This window comes from Denticeps clupeoides, chromosome 16, assembly GCF_900700375.1.
Source record: "Denticeps clupeoides chromosome 16, fDenClu1.1, whole genome shotgun sequence".
Lineage (NCBI taxonomy): Eukaryota > Metazoa > Chordata > Actinopteri > Clupeiformes > Denticipitidae > Denticeps > Denticeps clupeoides.
The window spans coordinates 18,690,253-18,708,228 of record NC_041722.1 but is presented as its reverse complement, the minus strand read 5'-3'; the positions used below and the strand labels follow the sequence as shown (position 1 = coordinate 18,708,228).

The following is a 17,976-nucleotide window of genomic DNA, read 5'->3' as shown; positions in this document are numbered from 1 at the left end:
ATGGCTCCTGTTTGAACTGGTTATCTGACTACAAAAAAAGACCTGTCCACACCTTCAAACAGTCAAACTGACTACAACCTCCACCCTGGCCAAGATTAGAGAGATTGGTTTATTGTGAGTACAACAGTATACTGTGTATTGAAATAATGTTTCACACAGACCTCCGCATAGTGCAATCATAAAAGAAAATATGTATATGTACAGTACAGTGTTTTCTTTATTTTCAGGACCATTGGTAGATTCTCACTGAAGGCATCAAAACTATGAATGAACATGTGGAGTTATGTACTTAACAAAAAAAGGTGAAATAAGTGAAAACATGTTTTATATTCTAGTTTCTTTACTCTGATTACTGCTTTGCACACTCTTGGCATTCTCAATGAGCTTCACCTGAAATGGTTTTCCAACAGTCTTGAAGGAGTTCCCAGAGGTGTTTAGCACTTTGCCTTCAATCTGCGGTCCAGCTCACCCCAAACCATCTCAACTGGTTTCAGGTCCGGTGACTGTGGAGGCCAGGTCTCCACTTTTTGTTAAGTACATACCTCCACATGTGTTCATTCATAGTTTTGATGCCTTCAGTGAGAATCTACCAACGTAAATGGTCATGAAAATAAAGAAAACACATTGAATGAGATTGAATGTGAAACTTTTAGCCTGTACTGTATATACACACTAAACTAAAACTTAAATACAGGTTATCTCCATAAGAGAAAAGTTAAACTTTTCTGTACAATGAACAGAACATAACTGGACAACATCACATAGGATGCTTGTAAGTGGATATGTTGGATATTTCAAACAGGACACAAGAAAAGACACGAGCAAAAATGAGCAGAAAAGTGCAAAAATTGCAGAAATGTGCAAAATGGCCAGTATGTTATCAGGTGCAAAAGGTTGGGAGTCCTGCATAAGGCTGGAACTGTACATTTTGTACACCAGCACAAGTTACAGCCCATAAACTTCACAGCTCTTAAGACGATCTACCTGGAAGAATGGGCCAAATATCCAACCTGATGAAGACCTACAGGACATGCTTGACCTCTGTCATTGCCAACCAAGCAAGTATTGAGGTGAACTTTTGCTATTGACAAAATACTTATTTTCTTATTAAATAGAAATAAATTCTTTAGAAATTATATATATATATATATAAAATTGTATATATACGTTCTGTCTCTCATAGTTGAAGTGTATCTATGATGAAAATTACAGACCTCTCATCTTTTAAAGTGGGACAATCTGTGGCTGCCAAATATGATTTTACCCAACTGTACCAGTAACAGCCCTCAAAAATCTCATTAGCAAACCCCAATGCTACTTTTATTAAAAATATTTTTGGTGTCATGTCTATGTTTTAATCTCCATAATCTTATGGTGCCCTGTCGCTCAATATTTTAGTGGGAGACTAACTACCTATTCTATTGTAAATGAGGCAAATTATCCATTATTCTCATTGCATGATTCATCTTGTAAATTTTGGGGAGACCTTGCATGCAAACCAGGGGCAAAGTTATGCACAGATTCACTAAGGTCTTGAGGCAGAGGGAGGAAAACGGAAGCAGAGTATAACATTGGGACAAACAAGACACATAGAGAGAGAGAGACCAAGGTGCCACCACCCTGCATGACAAACGATTGCATTTAGGCACCACTGTCATGGAGTGGGGTGTGGTGATACCTCGTCGGTGTTGTAAATGATCTGCAGGCCCGAGCAGATCATCTCCACTAGGTACAGTAAGTAGAGAGAGACAGCGTCGATCTGTGAGGAACAGAAAGGGGGGGATAGAGTCACAAAAGTAGGTTGTTGCTGGCATAAGTATTAAAAAAAAACAAAACAAAAAAAAAAACATATTTATAAAAAAAACTATTACATATAAATGATTTATTAACCTGAATTCAAGCACAAAACTCAATTGGGGAATAGCTTAATTAAAGAGTTTTGGGGCACCTGCAGGTGACTGTAGCTCTCGTAGGGGTGCACCTCGTCTCCCGTGAGGACGTTGAACACCGAGTGCAGGCACTTGGACGGGCTCGGGTCCTGCTTAAACTGCTCCACCTGGGACAGAGGCGGCGGGGGCGAGGTTACAAGGTGAGTGGGAGGTTTATAAAAGATGCATGGCCGGCTCCTGCTCGGCCTGGTCGCCGCTTCATTATTTATGGAGTCCTTACAACGGCGAGTCCGAGGAAATTGGTATTCCTGGTGCGATGCTGCACACCCACTTTCCTTTTCCCCTTTTACGATGCTGGATTAGCTGATGCTGTAGCTTTGATGGAGGAATTTACTGCAGATCCCAAACCAGATAACAATGAGCCACGGTCACTCAAAAGATCTTGTATGTGTTTTGAGCGGTTCCATGACCCCCAGCAAAAGAAAATCTAGAATTTGCAACGGTCTGGCAGATCAGAAACTTTTGGAGGGTAAAAATAAATCTGTGATGGGGTGTCATTGTCATCTTGGAAAACATGACAAACACCAGCAGAAAAATCATATGGAAATAGTACTCTGTTGCCCTGCAGTGCACCCCTTTCGTGGTTTGGAGTCAAGCCATGCGTCAACCAACCCTATAGCAATAAATAAATAAATAAATAAATAAACAACTGTCTTTGCTCATTTATTCTGGATTTGCCACCCATCTGGGACCGTGAAAACCCTAAAAATAAAAGGATTTCCACTGTGGGTGACAGTGAGCTGAACATTTTGTCCACTTGGCATAGGGTCTGAGGGTGGATGTGATTCACAGTGTATCGCTCAGCAGCATGAGTGAGTAAACCAGTGCACTCCAGTAAAATTAAGCAAGGGGAATAAAAAAACAAAAAAAAAACTGACCTTTTCCAGTGACCTTACCAAACCGGTCCCCACGGTGCCGTTCACTGGTTATAAATAAGTGGCCCAGTTTCCCCTTCTCCTGCCAGCAACCAGAGTCCCACCCACTGCCACGGTGCCTGAGAACACGGCAGGTCATCTCAGGCACCATTGTGCCCCAGATTCACACAGCTCTGAGTCAAACTGCGGGGAGCGGGCTGGAGAAGATGTTCACGTCAAGTGCCTTTATATGCTATAGAACAGAGCTGTATGTTTTGTGACAAAACACTGTGTTCTCCTTCACTCTCCCGGCTAAATAAAAGAGGAATAAAAACTAAAGTGAATGCTGAAGCTAATGCACTTCACTCAAAATTTTCAAAGGAAAACCAAAAGGTTTCAAAATTGCAAAACTAGTATTCTCCAAAATACGTAGCAGCCAAATTATATACGCATGAGCAGATAGATAGGGACCAACAACAACCAGCAGGGTATGAAGTGAAAGTGTCATTTGTTGTCGTGATAGAAAGCACAGCACATAGTCACACACAGTGAAACGTGTCCCCTGCATTTAACCATCGCCCGTAGTGAGCAGTGGGGAGAAATGAAAGGCGCCCGGGGAGCAGTCTAGCAGTTGAGCAGTTGATCAAGTGGACCTCAGTGGCACCGTGGCGGTTCAGGATTTGAACCCACAACCCTTCGGTTACGAGTCCGCTTCCTTACCCGCCACGCCACCACTGCCTCAACTGCCTTTTCAGACTAGCTCTGATTCAAGTTGGATCGGGTTGGGATGCACGGTAAACTATCAGTCCGCAAACACAAACTTCCGGTCTATACAACCTATACTTTCCGTATATGAATTGGCGATTGGTAAAAGTTTTTCGCATGGTGCAAATTTGCTTTATTAAATGTTTAACAATGCTCGTAGGGCGCAAAGAAAGCCAGGCTTTTAAAAAGCTGTACTTGTCGTGTCAGGCCGGCCCGGGTTTACAGTATATCTGGCCTCTTAAACTGCTTTATGCCCTCATTTGCACCATCAGTATATATAGGGGGGGGGGGGGTTGTGCTTGTTTGTTACCTCCCCCGCATTATGAGGGTATTAAAAATGGCCTGGCGTACAGAGGACACCACAAACAGATGTTAATGAGAGCAGCACTGTGTAATTAACTGTATAAGCGGTACATTATAATTAAGACTGGGAAGAGCTTTCGCCCAAATTGGGTCCTGGAGGTCACGAGTAAATGGAATGGAAAAATTTCAAAGGCAGGCAGAAGGGGTATGGCTAATTGCAAATCACAATGTCAGACAAATAAGCTGAAATGCAGCGTTCTATTGTACTGGAGTCTAACTGTGCTCTTCATTTAGGTCTGACATTTCAAGAAAAATGCCATTATGTCAGAGTAGGACAGTTATATAATATTACACAGTTCAACTGGAACTGTATGGGCTGGAACTGCGGTAATTTTACCTTACGGATGACAGATCGTTTGAGAACTCATTCAGCAATGCACGACAACAGAGGTGGCTTTATTTATCAATGGACAACAATCTGCAAATATATTTTCTTGATAATAGGCATACGCGTGATTGCTGCCTTGCATATCCTTTGTCTGTTTCTTTTTCAGGCATGCAATATGCACATGAATATTTACATTTACAACATTTCATAGAGCGACTTACATGATTGCTTTAAAATACCCATCATAAGACAGCAGTTTTCTTTGGTTCTTTGGGACCGAATCTGTAGATTTGGGGTGTTTTTTTATCTATCTATCTATCTATCTATCTATATATATATATATATATATATATATATATATATATATATATATATATATATAGAAAGTCTACATAAGTGCTTTTTTTTTCTAAACAGGAAGGTTTTTAGCATTTAAAGGCCTTTGATGACTCACCAAAACAAAAAAAAGTGTCTAAATGAATGCTTTCCAAGTGAAGGATCTGAGGTAGGACAGTGCTGACCCTTACTTGGCTTTGTAGGCTTTGAACAGTAAGTTTACAGCATTTATCCAGTATCCGACTTACAATCAGTAGTGACAGGGACAATCCCCCCCGGAGACACTCAGGGTTAAGTGTCTTGCTAAGGGACACAATGGTAGAAAGTGGGGCTTGAACCCGGGACTGTGTTCTTTTAGTTTATAGGCAAGTGTGTAAACCACTAGGATACTACCACACCAGTAGGTATCGGCTGAAGTGATAATGGTGGAATGTTTAGAAGAGAAAGTTTAAGACCAAGTCTGCAGTTACCCACACTTCTACAACACATCACTGCGCAGTGAGAAATATTCCTGCAAAAACAGTTTACAAGAGATCAGCGCATAGGCATGAATATTATAACTAACGTCTGTGTGGTGTTTGCAGCCCCACCCACCTTGTCGGACTGACGCATGTAGCAGTACAGGATCCCTCGCATGCACTTGATGGCTGAGTGCTCCAGCTCGTGGGTGCGGCCCATGTCATCATCGATCCGCCTGCCCATGTAAACACAGCCGAGGATGTGATGAGACCTGTCACGTGCAGCCTGCTTCAAGATGTATGCACATTAAAAATAGAACTGTGCCAAAGCTGGACTTCATGATATAAATCACAATGACTGTCATTTTATTTAATTATACTGTAGAAAGTGGTGGTTCTTTCTCTCTCTCTCTCTCATACACACACACACACACACACACATAATAAAACTCATAATACAAGCATGGTCTGGTGGCCTGTATATCAAAATAATGCACACTGCTCTGACTAGTCATGGAAGTACTTAATTATGCTTGACGATGATCATCTACTTTTAGTGCTTTTTAATGATTTATATTTTTAATTTTATGTTCATATGTTGTTTTCACTTATGCATGATAGTGGGTTTTTCCCCACTGTCTTCTGAACATGAATTTCACATATGCATAAATGTGGTTTCAAACGTTTCAAACAAAGTGCCTGACACAGGGTGTCTCAGACACACGGCCAGAAAGCAATGACTTGGGATCCTGGCTGTCAGATCGGAATCATCTTAATTAAACCCCTTTGACAACGCTAATGGGTAGGAGCTGTAAATGATGACCGAAAGTGCTCCTTCTACTGCCATTCCTGCCCCCCTGTCTTGATGTACTATGCCAGTCTATTTTAACTTTCCGCTCCTCTGGGGGAAAATCTGCACACACAGGATAGCAAAGCAAAGAAAAGAAAAAACAAGACAGAAATCAATCCATCTTTAAGTGAGCTGGAGAGGAACACTTTCCAGGGAGGCCTACAGTAATCCCAGGCTATTTTAGGTGCCTCGAGTTCACCTTGAAGCTCAAAGTGAAGGCCTGCACACTGCAGTTATGTGGGGTAAAATGTGCAGGCAGAAGCCAGGCACAGTGGGCCAGGCCACATGGGAAGATGGAGGAGCTGAGGAAGCGGAGGGAGGATTTCGAGAACACAACATTTTATTCAGTAGCATCTGTATCATATCCAGGTCCAATGGAGTACAGAGAGCAGACAATGGAGTACAGAGATGCAAAGATGCAGCCATCCTATGGCCACGGAACAAAAGCTTTTTAAGTCATACTGGCCTCCCTTCTGACCTGAACCCACTTAAAATAACAAGAACCGCCCAAACCCAACTCACACGAGCCACTTTATGGTCCTTCTACATCCTTTTAGACCTTTAATGGTCTCTGGGTCTCCGGCACCCATTTTACCAACAGAATAATTGATTATTAGAATTATTGTTATTTAGAGTTGAGGTTTTTTTTATATATTTATAAACACTTTATTAATCCTGAAGGAAAAAGCTTCTCCGCATTTAACCCATCACCATTGGTGAGCAGTGGGCAGCCATGACAGGCGCCCGGGGCGCAGCGTGTGGGGACGGTGCTTTGCTCAGTGGCACCTCAATGAGATTCGAACTGGCAACCTTCTGATTTTGGGGCCGCTTCCTTAACCACTAGGCCACCCATTTGATGTCTATGTTCAGATGGCTGTTTAGTGGTTTGGACTGTTGCACCGCGGTCCTGGGTGCCACCGCGTTCTCGTATAAGGTGGCATCCTGGCTGCTGCGGCTCACCTGTAGGCCAGAGCCAGGGCCCAGACACTGGCGGCGCAGTACAGAGAGTCCCTCACTTTAGCCTCCTTGCAGCTGGAGCACGTCTTCACTGGGAACAGACCGGTGGTGGGACTCTGGTAGTTCAGAATGGTCGACTTGACTGTAAGATAAAAAATAAAAAAATAAAGAAAGGCCCCTTTTTGGGACGATTGTACTTTAAAACACAAGCGTCAGCACTATCAGGAAGCACATCTGCCAAAAAATATATAGTTATAGTATTAATAAGTCACCAATTAAAAATCATAAATCAATCAAGGCTATAATAAAGGTTAAACCTAAATATAGGCAAGACTATTCAATAAGGACCCAGAAGAGCACAACCATCCCTCACTCCTGCTCTCATGGGATTAATCCTGCCTTATAAGATCATAATCACAAAGCCCAACTTTTTCGAAAGGGCAGCCAGCAAAGGCAATTAAGGGGAAAAAAGTAACATGAAATACAGTAGAAAACAGCTGCTTAAGTAACCAAAGTGTAAGCAAAGAAAGAAAGAAAAACAAAAGGGAGAAATATATGAAAATGAGTTTTACACAAGCACTTTTGATAAGAGTCGGAAAGTTGAATCAAAAGAACAAAATATCAGAATGCAAATAAACATAGAGGGCAAGTGTCTTTGTGCGCTGTTTTACCCAGAGGGCTGTTGAATGAATGATGAATGTTAATTAATCACCTTTAACCACACGATCCATAAACGTGAGCGCGCATAACAACTCACTTCTCTCTCGCCGCCTGCCTCGGTTCCTTCTGATGCATAATCAGCCTGAATAGGGCACTTCATTTGTCATCAGCACATTATGCCGGCACAAATGAAGGGGACATCTATTCCGTGTCGCTTGTTTGCTGTGCAGTGTCGGGGGTGAATTCAAAGAGACAAAGTCATCGGCGAAGTGGATACAGAATATTAATAAACCCTTCACTGCCCAGAACACTGCGACCCCAGAGCCTGGACGGGCACCGTGGAAAGTCTTTATTGACACGGATCTGCGTGGGAATGGAGGTCCGGGCCGACTTGCACCAGCCGCCAAGAACACGGTCCAAAGGCGGCCAATCAGCACGCGGCTTCTATGCCAGGTGACCGGTCATCACAGTCCAATTTGCCCCAGCCAAGCCGGCCATCCCTAATCAAGCATAAAGCCTTTCTTTCAGTCAATTGGGGCAAAATGGGGAGAGAAAATAAATAGATTTAAAGAGTAAAACTTGCCTAGAGCCCAGGGAATCACAACAAGAAAAGATGAATCGGATGAAGTAGGGTGTAAAAAAAAAAATGCAAATCCGCAAAATTTCAGAGACTCCGTTATCATTCCATCAGTCTAACGTGCCTGTAAATCAGCAGCTAATGTCACAGACACAAACTGTGTATGTGTGTGACAGAGACAGAGAGAGAGAAACTAACCCAATAAATGGCAACAGGGGAAAAGGCAATAAAACCACAGCAGAAACAGACTCAGAGGTAAAAACTAATAAAAAAAGACACATTCCCCATTAACACATAACACAAGCTTATTTTCCTTTCCCCGTAATCCCCAAAAGGCAGATAGCATGAGTGCCGGTCACAACAATCATCCAGGGCAGGTGTTGGGGTCTGGTATAAAACGAAAGGCAAGAGGGCACGACTGTATTACCCCATAAATAAGAGAAGAGCGCTGCAGTGCAGGAAAACGCCGGCAATAACACTCCTTACAGCCGCATCTAATGGGGAAAGCTGACCTTACATGGGCATAAGCATATAATCGCTATGTAGATGGTGAGACGAGCACGTTACATCACTTACAGACATCTGACTGTATGACTATATGACAGTTTAGAGGATCTAATGGTTACGTCCGGTTCAGAAAACCACATTTAACAAATAAGTGGAGTCAATGATTTCATCATTAATCCCGATTACTCACAACCATAAGCGGTGACTACTCATGATTAATTGCATTTTTTAAGTGGTAATATTTGCTCGTAGTGTTGGAATGATGAAACATCCATGCTCTGGATCAAAGAAATGCATGGCAAACTTGTCTGCGAAACACATTTGATTCAAGTACATCTTGACTTTGATTATTCATGGTACCTCTGGCACAGTTGCAGGGCACAATAAACAATACAGGATTACTCATCACACATTATGACAGTAATAAACAGGAATTTCACATTTTTCCACAATTTCAAAAACCGAACATGCTAACAGCGCTACCAAACAGTGGGTAACTGCGGGTGCATTTTGTTGCTAATACACGGAAAGAGCAGATGCTGTAATTACGGGAAGAGGTTGTCTTGCACGGTAGGATCAGTGTATATCATTAATTTGCATTATAAAACAATGTTGATAGCACAAAACATGCTTTATGCATTTCCTCTGTTGCCTCTATCCTCTTACTGTGAAGGGTCACTGCAGTTCAGAGCTCAGTGAGTGTTTTATACATGTTCTTTGTAGCTTCCACATATCACACAAACCCACCCAACAGCAACAGAATGTGGAATAGGGAATTCAGGGAAACAACGTCATAAACATTCCAATCAGAAGAATTTGCAGCAGGCACTAAACGACGGTAACAGATACACCAGAGCTTGGGTGGGAAATGCATCGTGTCTGCTGCCGTGGCTCACAAAGCTCCACGCCCCGCCTCAGCACACCCAGAGTGCACCAGGGCCCGGTCTCTTCTGCATGACTGGTCTGGCGTCGGCTTTCTCATTTCGACCCAGACAGCCTGTGAAATATTCCTCATAGCTCCCCGAGCGCTGAGAGCTCATTCCTTAACAACGTTCAACACTGCAGCTATTCCTTCATTCAGCAACATTAATGGCACCAAGGTCAGCGTATGAATACTTCATGGTGTTTGGCAAGTCGGCGAGGTTTAAAACAAAAAAAAAAAAAGTTTTACAAAAGCAAGCGCATGAAAAAGCATCTGTGAGGTTGTATTTCCAAATCCCAGCATTCAGTGCCATCCATAATTTCTCACACATCAAAAGATTTGCTGGTTTGTCAAGTGAGAAAGTTCTTTTTTTTTTTGGAAAAATTTGCTCCGTGGTCTGCACAGCAACGGCAACAACATGAAAAAAAAAAAAAAGAAAGAAAGAAAGAAAGAAAGAAAGAAAAGGGCTTTTTTTTTTTTTGCTTTTTTTCTCCCCGTATTTCTATCACAGCTGCGGATTCCGCAGTTCATCCATATTCCACCGAGCTCGGCTCCCGACGCGCAGCCCGTCAGGCAGGGCATGCATCATCTGCTGCCGCCTCCCACCAGGCCGGGGGTAATGAAATCTGTTGCCGTGCGGCGAGCGCGTACGCGGCCGGCCAACGGACCGTGACACGTCTGCCGGTGGCGCGTTCACCTGTGCAAATGGCGCCGTCCCAATGTGGGCAGGTGGCCCACGAGGTCACAGCCAAAGTCCGCGAAGAGCATCAGACGCTTCAACACTTCGAAGAGCCACAGCCATGGACCAGCACTGCTGGATTTCACTGGTCACCAAGAAACACACAACCTGCTGGGTTGGGCTGAGCTGCATGGTTCATGAGCAGGGGCAGGAACATGGTTCTCTGGGGAACGTAGGACGGCGCTTACAGATGGTTGCCAAATTCACTGTTGACCTCGAACCAACTCTATACCTACGGGCGCCAGCCCCATGCTGAAACAAGTTAATGGAATACAGAAATCAATGCATATTGAAGGTGTGGCTTCTTTAGCTGCTTTGGACTTACTGGTGAAGATGAAGATGGTGGCGTATGAGCCATCAAACGGGGATTGGTGTTTTGGAGGGACTGTGTCTTAATTAGTATAAGTAAAAAATTGGATTGACTCACCAACATGGCCCTACGGGTCAGTCAGCACTGACCTGCATACTGGGCCCAAAACAGTCACTTGCAAACCCAGCAGTGATTGTGTTGAAAGGTTGGACTTTTTTTTAGAACCCCTGGTGGTAACAAGGTTCCACGAGACTCTGTCTCCTCCAGAAGCCAGAGTGCAGCGTTAATTGAAAAGGCTTCTGAAGTAATCAAAAGATCTCCCTGCGGAGGGAAGCCTGATCGATCCAGAAGGAGACTCGTGCCTGAGATAAAAAGATCTGCCCTTTGATGACCAGCCAAGCTTTCAAATTGACGATCACGTCCAAGACCGTTTCTTCATCCAGACACAGATACAAATACAAATCTCAAACATTCTTCTCGAATTTGTATTTGTCAGGTGAGATTTTATTAGCGGTGTGAAGGGTGTGTGTTGATTTTATTGAAGGCCAGAGAAGGGATGAAGTCCCGGAAGACAGCACGGAGGAGAAGGAGAGGATGGTGAGCGGGAGAGGAAAGAATGAAATGGCAGGATACGTGTACGTGTGCCAGAGAGAGCGGGTAAAAGATTAGAGACAGAAAAGGAAGAATGGGACGGCTGGATAAGGAAGAAAGAAAGAAAGAAAGAAAGAAAGAAAGGAGCTGCTGCTGCTGCTGCTGCTGCTGCTGAGGTGTACGCAGTGAAATGGAACAGATGAGTATCGATTAATGACAGACGGTACTGGGAGCCACTGCTCTTTCTGGGGAGACGAGCCCGCAGAAGCCCAAATACAGAATCCGTCTCCACCAAGCAGCTCTATTCTGCCGAAACAATGAAAATCATGCCGAATGATGGGAAAAAAAACGTGAAGATTAACAGTTTATTCCATGTAAATACTGAATTAGACTGTGAGGAGCTGTCTGTGGTGCTGATGCCGGGAGGACAATCTCAACATCTCACTGACATGAATGCGTGAGGACTACAAACTACCTTCTGGCGTCCTGAACACTGAACAACGATCAAAAAGCAACAAAGATGCTTGTGGTGCTTTGGAGAGGGTTGAGATGATTGGTCCAGATTTAGTTCAAAGCTCACGACTGCATCAACGAAACATCAATAAACTGTTGTTCCAAGCATTCTTCACCATACTCAACGTTCATCACGTCTTCAGTTCACTTGTAAAAAAGCAGTATGTTGGCATTGATGAATTATTGCTTATGTGTTGGATATCGAGCTAATTTGGCGGGTTCAGGGACTGAAATACCTGAATATGGTTCTTTTTTTTCTGTATTGGCATCAGCTAGTGTTTCAGTACAAACTGTAATTAAACCTGTGAACATTTAATATGAATATTTAAAAAATTGCTGTGAGAAAGGAATAAAAAGGAAACAAAAAAAAAAAAAGAGAAAAGCCCAAGCCCCTATTCCCAACCACCAAGAGTGATCGTGCAACTCGTCTGAGACCCATGGCATGACCTTTCAACTCACGCTGAAAACACCTGTTCCCCGTATGAATTTGCAGCTCAACTGGTTTGAAAAATCAGCATTACGTGTACAGCCTGAGTCTCCAGCACAAACCTAATTACGAGCCCTGAATAGCCACAAAAATTCAATTTACGCTAATGTATTAGTTGGCTTAGAATGCATCCACAGATGGTGCTCTACACCAATATTAATTAAGTTCTGGAACTCCGGGTTTAATACGAGCTACTTCTGGGCGTAACTTCTAATGCAGCGGAAGGGTGCAAACGTTCATCAGCACTGAGGAAGCATGCATACCCGAGAAAGGTGGCTAACCTGCACTGTAGTGGCGGTCCAATTTCTCCCAAAGTGGCTCATCCTCCCGGTGGAGAATGGACAGCTTGAGAGGTTCATAGATGGAGCCTGGAACAATGAGGAAAAAAAACGGCATTTTCTTTTACTGAATTTGTCAGCTGGTTGTTTCACATATGCCACCGAGGTGTAATTAATGCTGAGCATAGGGCTTGTTCACTAATGTAAGGTCAGGCGTCCTCAGGATTTACATAAATAGATGCTGAGGTCGTCACTGGCCTAACAGTAGTGACCAAGCATCATGTTCAGCGAATAGCACTGAGCTTAGTGCCGCTTTGAAAATAGCTCCCTTTAAATTCTTTATTTCTGCACCTGCTCTATTTTACTAAAATCCATAAAAGGATACTTATTCTGTCGTCAAACAAATGGAACACCATTTTTTTTTTTGTGGCCGCTTTTGATTTGTTTCATAAAAGAATTTTGTCTGCTCTTTTGTGGTTTGGTCTGCAATATTCAACCATTAAACATCTTTATTCCTTTATTTATTAATTTAAATAACTTATTTAAAGGTCACAGTCAAAACTTTATTTGTGACAGTTGGGGGGGGGGGTTATTATAAACCACGTTCATTAATGCCTCTTCAAAAATTCCCAGTATGTTCTGCATCATCATGACCCCTGTATGTTAGCTGCACTCAGGGCCTCAGTTGGGTACGTGCTGTACGTGCTGTAACAACACATGAAAAAACAGGTTCATAAAGGATACGGGGCCATTTGGTGTCTGTTCTCTTTAGAACAAACTCATTTTGTTTTCACTGTAGGAATCGAAAAAGACGAAAAGTTAAAATGGAGTTAAAATAAAACTAGTCAGTCCTTGTCATCGCAGAAACACATTTTGGCTTCACTGCATTGGCTAAATGTTAACAGGTCCTAAATTTGACTGCCCTCTTTAGCGCTGGAGAAAGCCATGCAGCTGAAATTGCAGCAGCAGTAAATGCAGACCATGTCACAGCGGCATTTATCAAACCCGAAAGGTCAAAACAAACCCACAGCGCACAGTGCGATTTCACAGAAGCCAGCAGAAAAATTCAGAAACTAATGGAACTTGCCGGCAGTAAATTCAGCGTTTCTCTGCCACAAAGTGAATTTCAGGAGAACCCTGTCGGATGGGCCACCATTTCAGACACGTTTAACTTCGGAGTGATTTGCATTTTAATGGGATTGACCCCGGGTCAATTCCTCAGGTTCTGAAAATCCACATTTCCAGGCAAATTAGCATAATTTCCATCAGCTTTTAAGTAGCTGGGACAAAGGCGTCTATTTTAAAAAAGATATCTGGGTATAAGGGGGTCCAGTATGCAGGTAAAAGATTCCCTTTTTATTCAAACACAAAAGGTGTTTCATTTTCTGAAGAGGGTAAAAAGTGACTGGTTTTTGAAAACAGTCCAATAGGTGTACATGAAAGAGGGATTTGGGGATAATTTTGATTTAAAATTTAATTAAACATCTAATTCAATTTTGTATATATATATGTCACATCAAAAGAGAAACACATCAAAGCGCACTGAGGAGAAAAAAAATCTAAGGAGCATCATTCCAACACGAAATCTGTAGGAATAAAGTTCATATCCCCAACAATCCACAACCCAATTTCATTCAAAGCCACTACTTCACGTTCCACGATTGAGAGCCCATGCCATTAGATTTCAGATCAGGTTTTTTAATAAATCGATAAACTGATTGTTGAGTTAGAGGTGAGCATGCTGGAGTACTAATGTCAAGACATCTTAACAACTTACAACTTTGACTGCAGATTTCTACCTTTCATCCACTGCGGGCTACAGAAAACTTACCGTATCGCTGAAGTTTCCGATGGCCGCTGGAAACCCCATTTGCTGACTTGCCCATGCTCAAAAGTCGAACTCTTTCAGCTAAATTACAACACTACAGCAGGTCACAGAAGCAGTTAGTAGAGTGTTACATGAACAGATTACATGGAAAATTACAGAAAAAGGCTCAATCGATCCGAAGGAAGACAAGAAATCAAATCACATGGGTGATAATCAGTGTTGGGCAAAATAACATCGCTTCAAATGTGTTAAGTAATGTGCTCTGTTGCCATGCATGAAAAAGTAATTTATTCAGAATACTTTTTTAGAATACATAGACTGGGTAGTGCACTTGGTAAGTTTTTTTAACATTATGATCAACAAGAAAGGATTTACGAATATAATTTCATAACATCGTACTAACTTTTTTTTTTTTTACTTTTCTTACTTTGTAAAATACTGTAAAATGTAGCACACAAAATGGCATTTTAACACATACCCTGGTTTAGTACATGAAAAGCAAATATGAGTAAAGACCACAAATTAATCTAATGTCACAATGAAGGCTACAGAACTAGAACGCATGTCTTGCAAATAGGTTATGGTTATACTTTTGGGTGGCCCTATCCCTGAGATCTTTGATCCTTGAGATCCTTGACTGAGCCTCTTTGGGACATTTTTATTATTTTGAGTTATTGCATCATTAGACTGCAACTGTGTCATGCTTCCTTTTCCCCAATGGTTTCATAATGTGATCCTCAGCTCATATGACTACAGACATGCACTTTGAGCAAGCTTACACTGGAGACAGTGCATGATTGCCCACTGGATGTGATTTTCTGTTATTGTGTGATGCAGTGATTAAGTCGTTTTGATCGGCGAGCACGACACAAACATCTACTGCGTTTAAAACGACGCGCACACACGCAGGGTGCGGACAGCGTGGCTGGTCTTAAAATATCGCCTGAGCGCACAGCCTGACTGCATGACCTTTCCGCGGCCAGGAAACATGCAGGACGCATGCTGCGCTGACAGCGCTTTAACACGGCAGCGGCGCACAAATGCACACACGAATGCACAGCAGCCATGCGGCACGACAAACCAAACCTGAACGTTTCGATCTGGCTTTGAACTCCAACAGTTTCCAGCCGACGTCTGCCAAGCTTGCCATGTTTACAGTGAGATGACGATGCGCGACAGTGTCGTAAAGCGGGAACTTCAGATCACGTGATGCCGCGCTTGACGTGTTTTGTGTTCATGGTTGATTTTTTTTTTTAAACACGTTTGTCTACTAAAAAAAAAACATTTTTAGTGGTCAAATAAAAGCGTTCGATTCGGTGTTTGGTTATGTCCTCTGTTCCCTCGTGAACGCCACGCCGGGTGTTTTGACAGCTCGCCGCTGCCGTAAAGCAGGCTGCAGTATTCCGCCCCGTGTTGTTTGAATTGGGCAGGCAGCAAGAATGTGGCTGCCTTCCACCTTCGTGTTCGCCGTTGTTTTATGCTTCCGAGGGCAACGCGTGTGCCTTGCGTTGCAAGACGTGACGGGCGACTTGTTCGGGTCGGAGAATCATGGCACGCTGGCGGCGTTCGGCGATTTCAACTCGGACAAGCAGACCGACCTGTTCATCATCCGAGGGGGTGAGCGCAGCTCGACGAGGCTGCTTTATTCAATGCCCATTTATTTATTAACTCACAAAAGCAACGAACGAGGAGTAAACGTGACACCGGTCTGTACGACACCGAAATACTTTTATCTTCCTGTACCGAGGGGGCGTGGCCCGAGTTACCTGACTACCTGCTAACAGCTACATTCCTGTTTTATACATTTACATTTACGCCATTTATCAGAGTGACTTACAATCAGTAGTGACAGGGACAGTCCCATCCTGGAGACACTCAGGGTTAAGTCTCTTGCTCAGGGACACAATGGTAGAAAGTGGTGTTTGAACCTGGGTCTTCTTGTTCATAGGCTAGTGTGTTACCTGCTAGGTTACTAATAGCCCTGGAGCTTGTGTTGGGTAGGTGATGTGTCATTCTTTAAAAAAAAGAAAGAAAGAACAAAAATGTTTCATTTGTTTTCTGTCCCAGGGTCTGAGCTGGTGATTTTCCTGGCTGACCTCAAGCCACCCTACTTCAAGCCAAAAGTGCGTCTTGGCAAGGAAGATTTTCCAGAGTGAGTTCCCGGCTCCGAGTCAGAATGCACCATGGCATTTCCAGCATGTCGCCGTCGATGACCGGAGTGCAAACCTGTTCCTTTAACTGGTTTTAAATCCTGCTTTCTCGCAGCGATGTCACTGTCAGCAGCGTGGTGCCGGGAGACTATGATGGGGACTCTCAGATGGATGTGCTCCTCACCACCTACCCACGTGGGAAGGCCAGCGCTGGAACAACCGTTTTTGTATTCTGGGGAAATAACCAAACATTGGGTGGGTGACCTTCATCTTGAAATACTTGTGGAACATCTAGAAAAATCTCTTCTCACTGTGATACAAGGCAGATATTAACGTCTTCTTATTATTTATTAAAAGCTACACTTTGTGAGATGATTGAACAGTAATACGAGTCCCCCCGGACTGTCTATGACCCTGCAGTGGCTGGAAATGGCGATAGGTGTAAAGAGTGTTGGCCATTCCGCTTCACCATTCAGAGAGCGGCAGCTCAGATGGTCTGATCTGGAATTTGTCCCCTTATGATGTCATAAGGGGAAAGGTTACCTCCCGTTTCTCATGCTTTTTCCACCCAGGGAATTTCCTGCCCCTCCCCTAAAACATTATCTCCACCGACCGTCATCGCTTCCAAATGAGCGAAGCATTGCAGTGGTGGCCTAGCGGTTAAGAAAGCGGCCCCATAATCAGAAGGTTGCCGGTTCGAAACCCGACCTGCCAAGGTACCACTGAGGTGCCACTGAGCAAAGCACCGTCCCCACACACTGCTCCCCGGGCGCCGGTCATGGCTGCCCACTGCTCACTCAGGGTGATGGGATAAATGCAGAGGACAAATTTCACTGTGTGCACCGTGTGCTGTGCTGCTGTGTATCACATGTGACAATCACTTCACTTAACTTAATTTAAAGAAAATAATCAAAAACGCTTTTTAGTTCCATCATGCGAGACTCTGAAGAACCAGTGAGTTCATTTTATTTTTTCTAGAAAAATGCAGACACAGCAAACGTTGTGGTTGATGAGGTAATTTCCACGAATGCCCACTCCACTTCTATAGGTCGCTCACCTCCTCGTTCCGTCTCTCTCATCCTCATTAGCATTTAAAGCTACAGACACCAAATCATCACATCCTGGGCAATTCCCATTGTGGGACTGGATCAAAGTGGCTGGTATTCTGCATCAAGGCTGAGAGACTTCAGATACAGAATTAGGGGACACTTACTTATTGCTCAGGGGGGTAGTAGCCTAGTGGGTAACACACTCGCCTATGAACCAGAAGACCCAGGTTCAAATCCCACTTACTACCATTGTGTCCCTGAGCAAGACACTGAACCCTAAGTTGCTCCAGGGAGACTCTCCCTGTAAATACTGATTGTAAGTCGCTCTGGATAAGGGCGTCTGATAAATGCCATAAATGTAAATGTAAATGCTCAGTGCACAGGCAAGCTAAATATTATACATGCATATATAATATTTTTGTGTTTCCATTCACAGAGAAGAATTCACGGGTGACCCTTAACAAGACCTTTGTGGATCAGCCTTTGGTGATGGAGTAAGTTAATG

At 43.4% G+C, this 17,976-nt stretch overlaps 2 protein-coding genes across 4 annotated transcripts in view; one reads left to right on the top strand and one right to left on the bottom strand.

Annotated features, from left to right (window-relative positions):
• phkb (phosphorylase kinase, beta) overlaps positions 1 to 15,456 on the bottom strand; it is a 64,962-nt gene extending 49,506 nt beyond the window's left edge. For 2 of the 3 annotated variants that reach the window (XM_028955730.1, XM_028955731.1), the window contains exons 1-6: positions 15,359 to 15,450; positions 12,448 to 12,534; positions 6,864 to 7,002; positions 5,190 to 5,289; positions 1,949 to 2,056; positions 1,679 to 1,759 (exon numbers count right to left, since the gene is read on the bottom strand). In XM_028955730.1, the coding sequence (XP_028811563.1) occupies positions 1,679 to 1,759; positions 1,949 to 2,056; positions 5,190 to 5,289; positions 6,864 to 7,002; positions 12,448 to 12,534; positions 15,359 to 15,422 (579 nt within the window). In that variant the 5' untranslated portion in view covers positions 15,423 to 15,450. Of the gene's footprint in view, positions 1 to 1,678; positions 1,760 to 1,948; positions 2,057 to 5,189; positions 5,290 to 6,863; positions 7,003 to 12,447; positions 12,535 to 14,275; positions 14,367 to 15,358 lie in introns of all 3 variants that reach the window. The other variant, XM_028955729.1, reaches the window with a different exon arrangement.
• Positions 15,457 to 15,663: 207 nt separating this feature from the next.
• Positions 15,664 to 17,976, top strand: part of itfg1 (integrin alpha FG-GAP repeat containing 1) — a 105,950-nt gene continuing 103,637 nt past the window's right edge. Inside the window, exons 1-4 of the mRNA XM_028957059.1 lie at positions 15,664 to 15,889; positions 16,340 to 16,424; positions 16,538 to 16,677; positions 17,908 to 17,965. Coding sequence (XP_028812892.1) covers positions 15,712 to 15,889; positions 16,340 to 16,424; positions 16,538 to 16,677; positions 17,908 to 17,965 — 461 coding nt within the window. The 5' untranslated portion in view covers positions 15,664 to 15,711. The remainder of the gene's footprint in view (positions 15,890 to 16,339; positions 16,425 to 16,537; positions 16,678 to 17,907; positions 17,966 to 17,976) is intronic.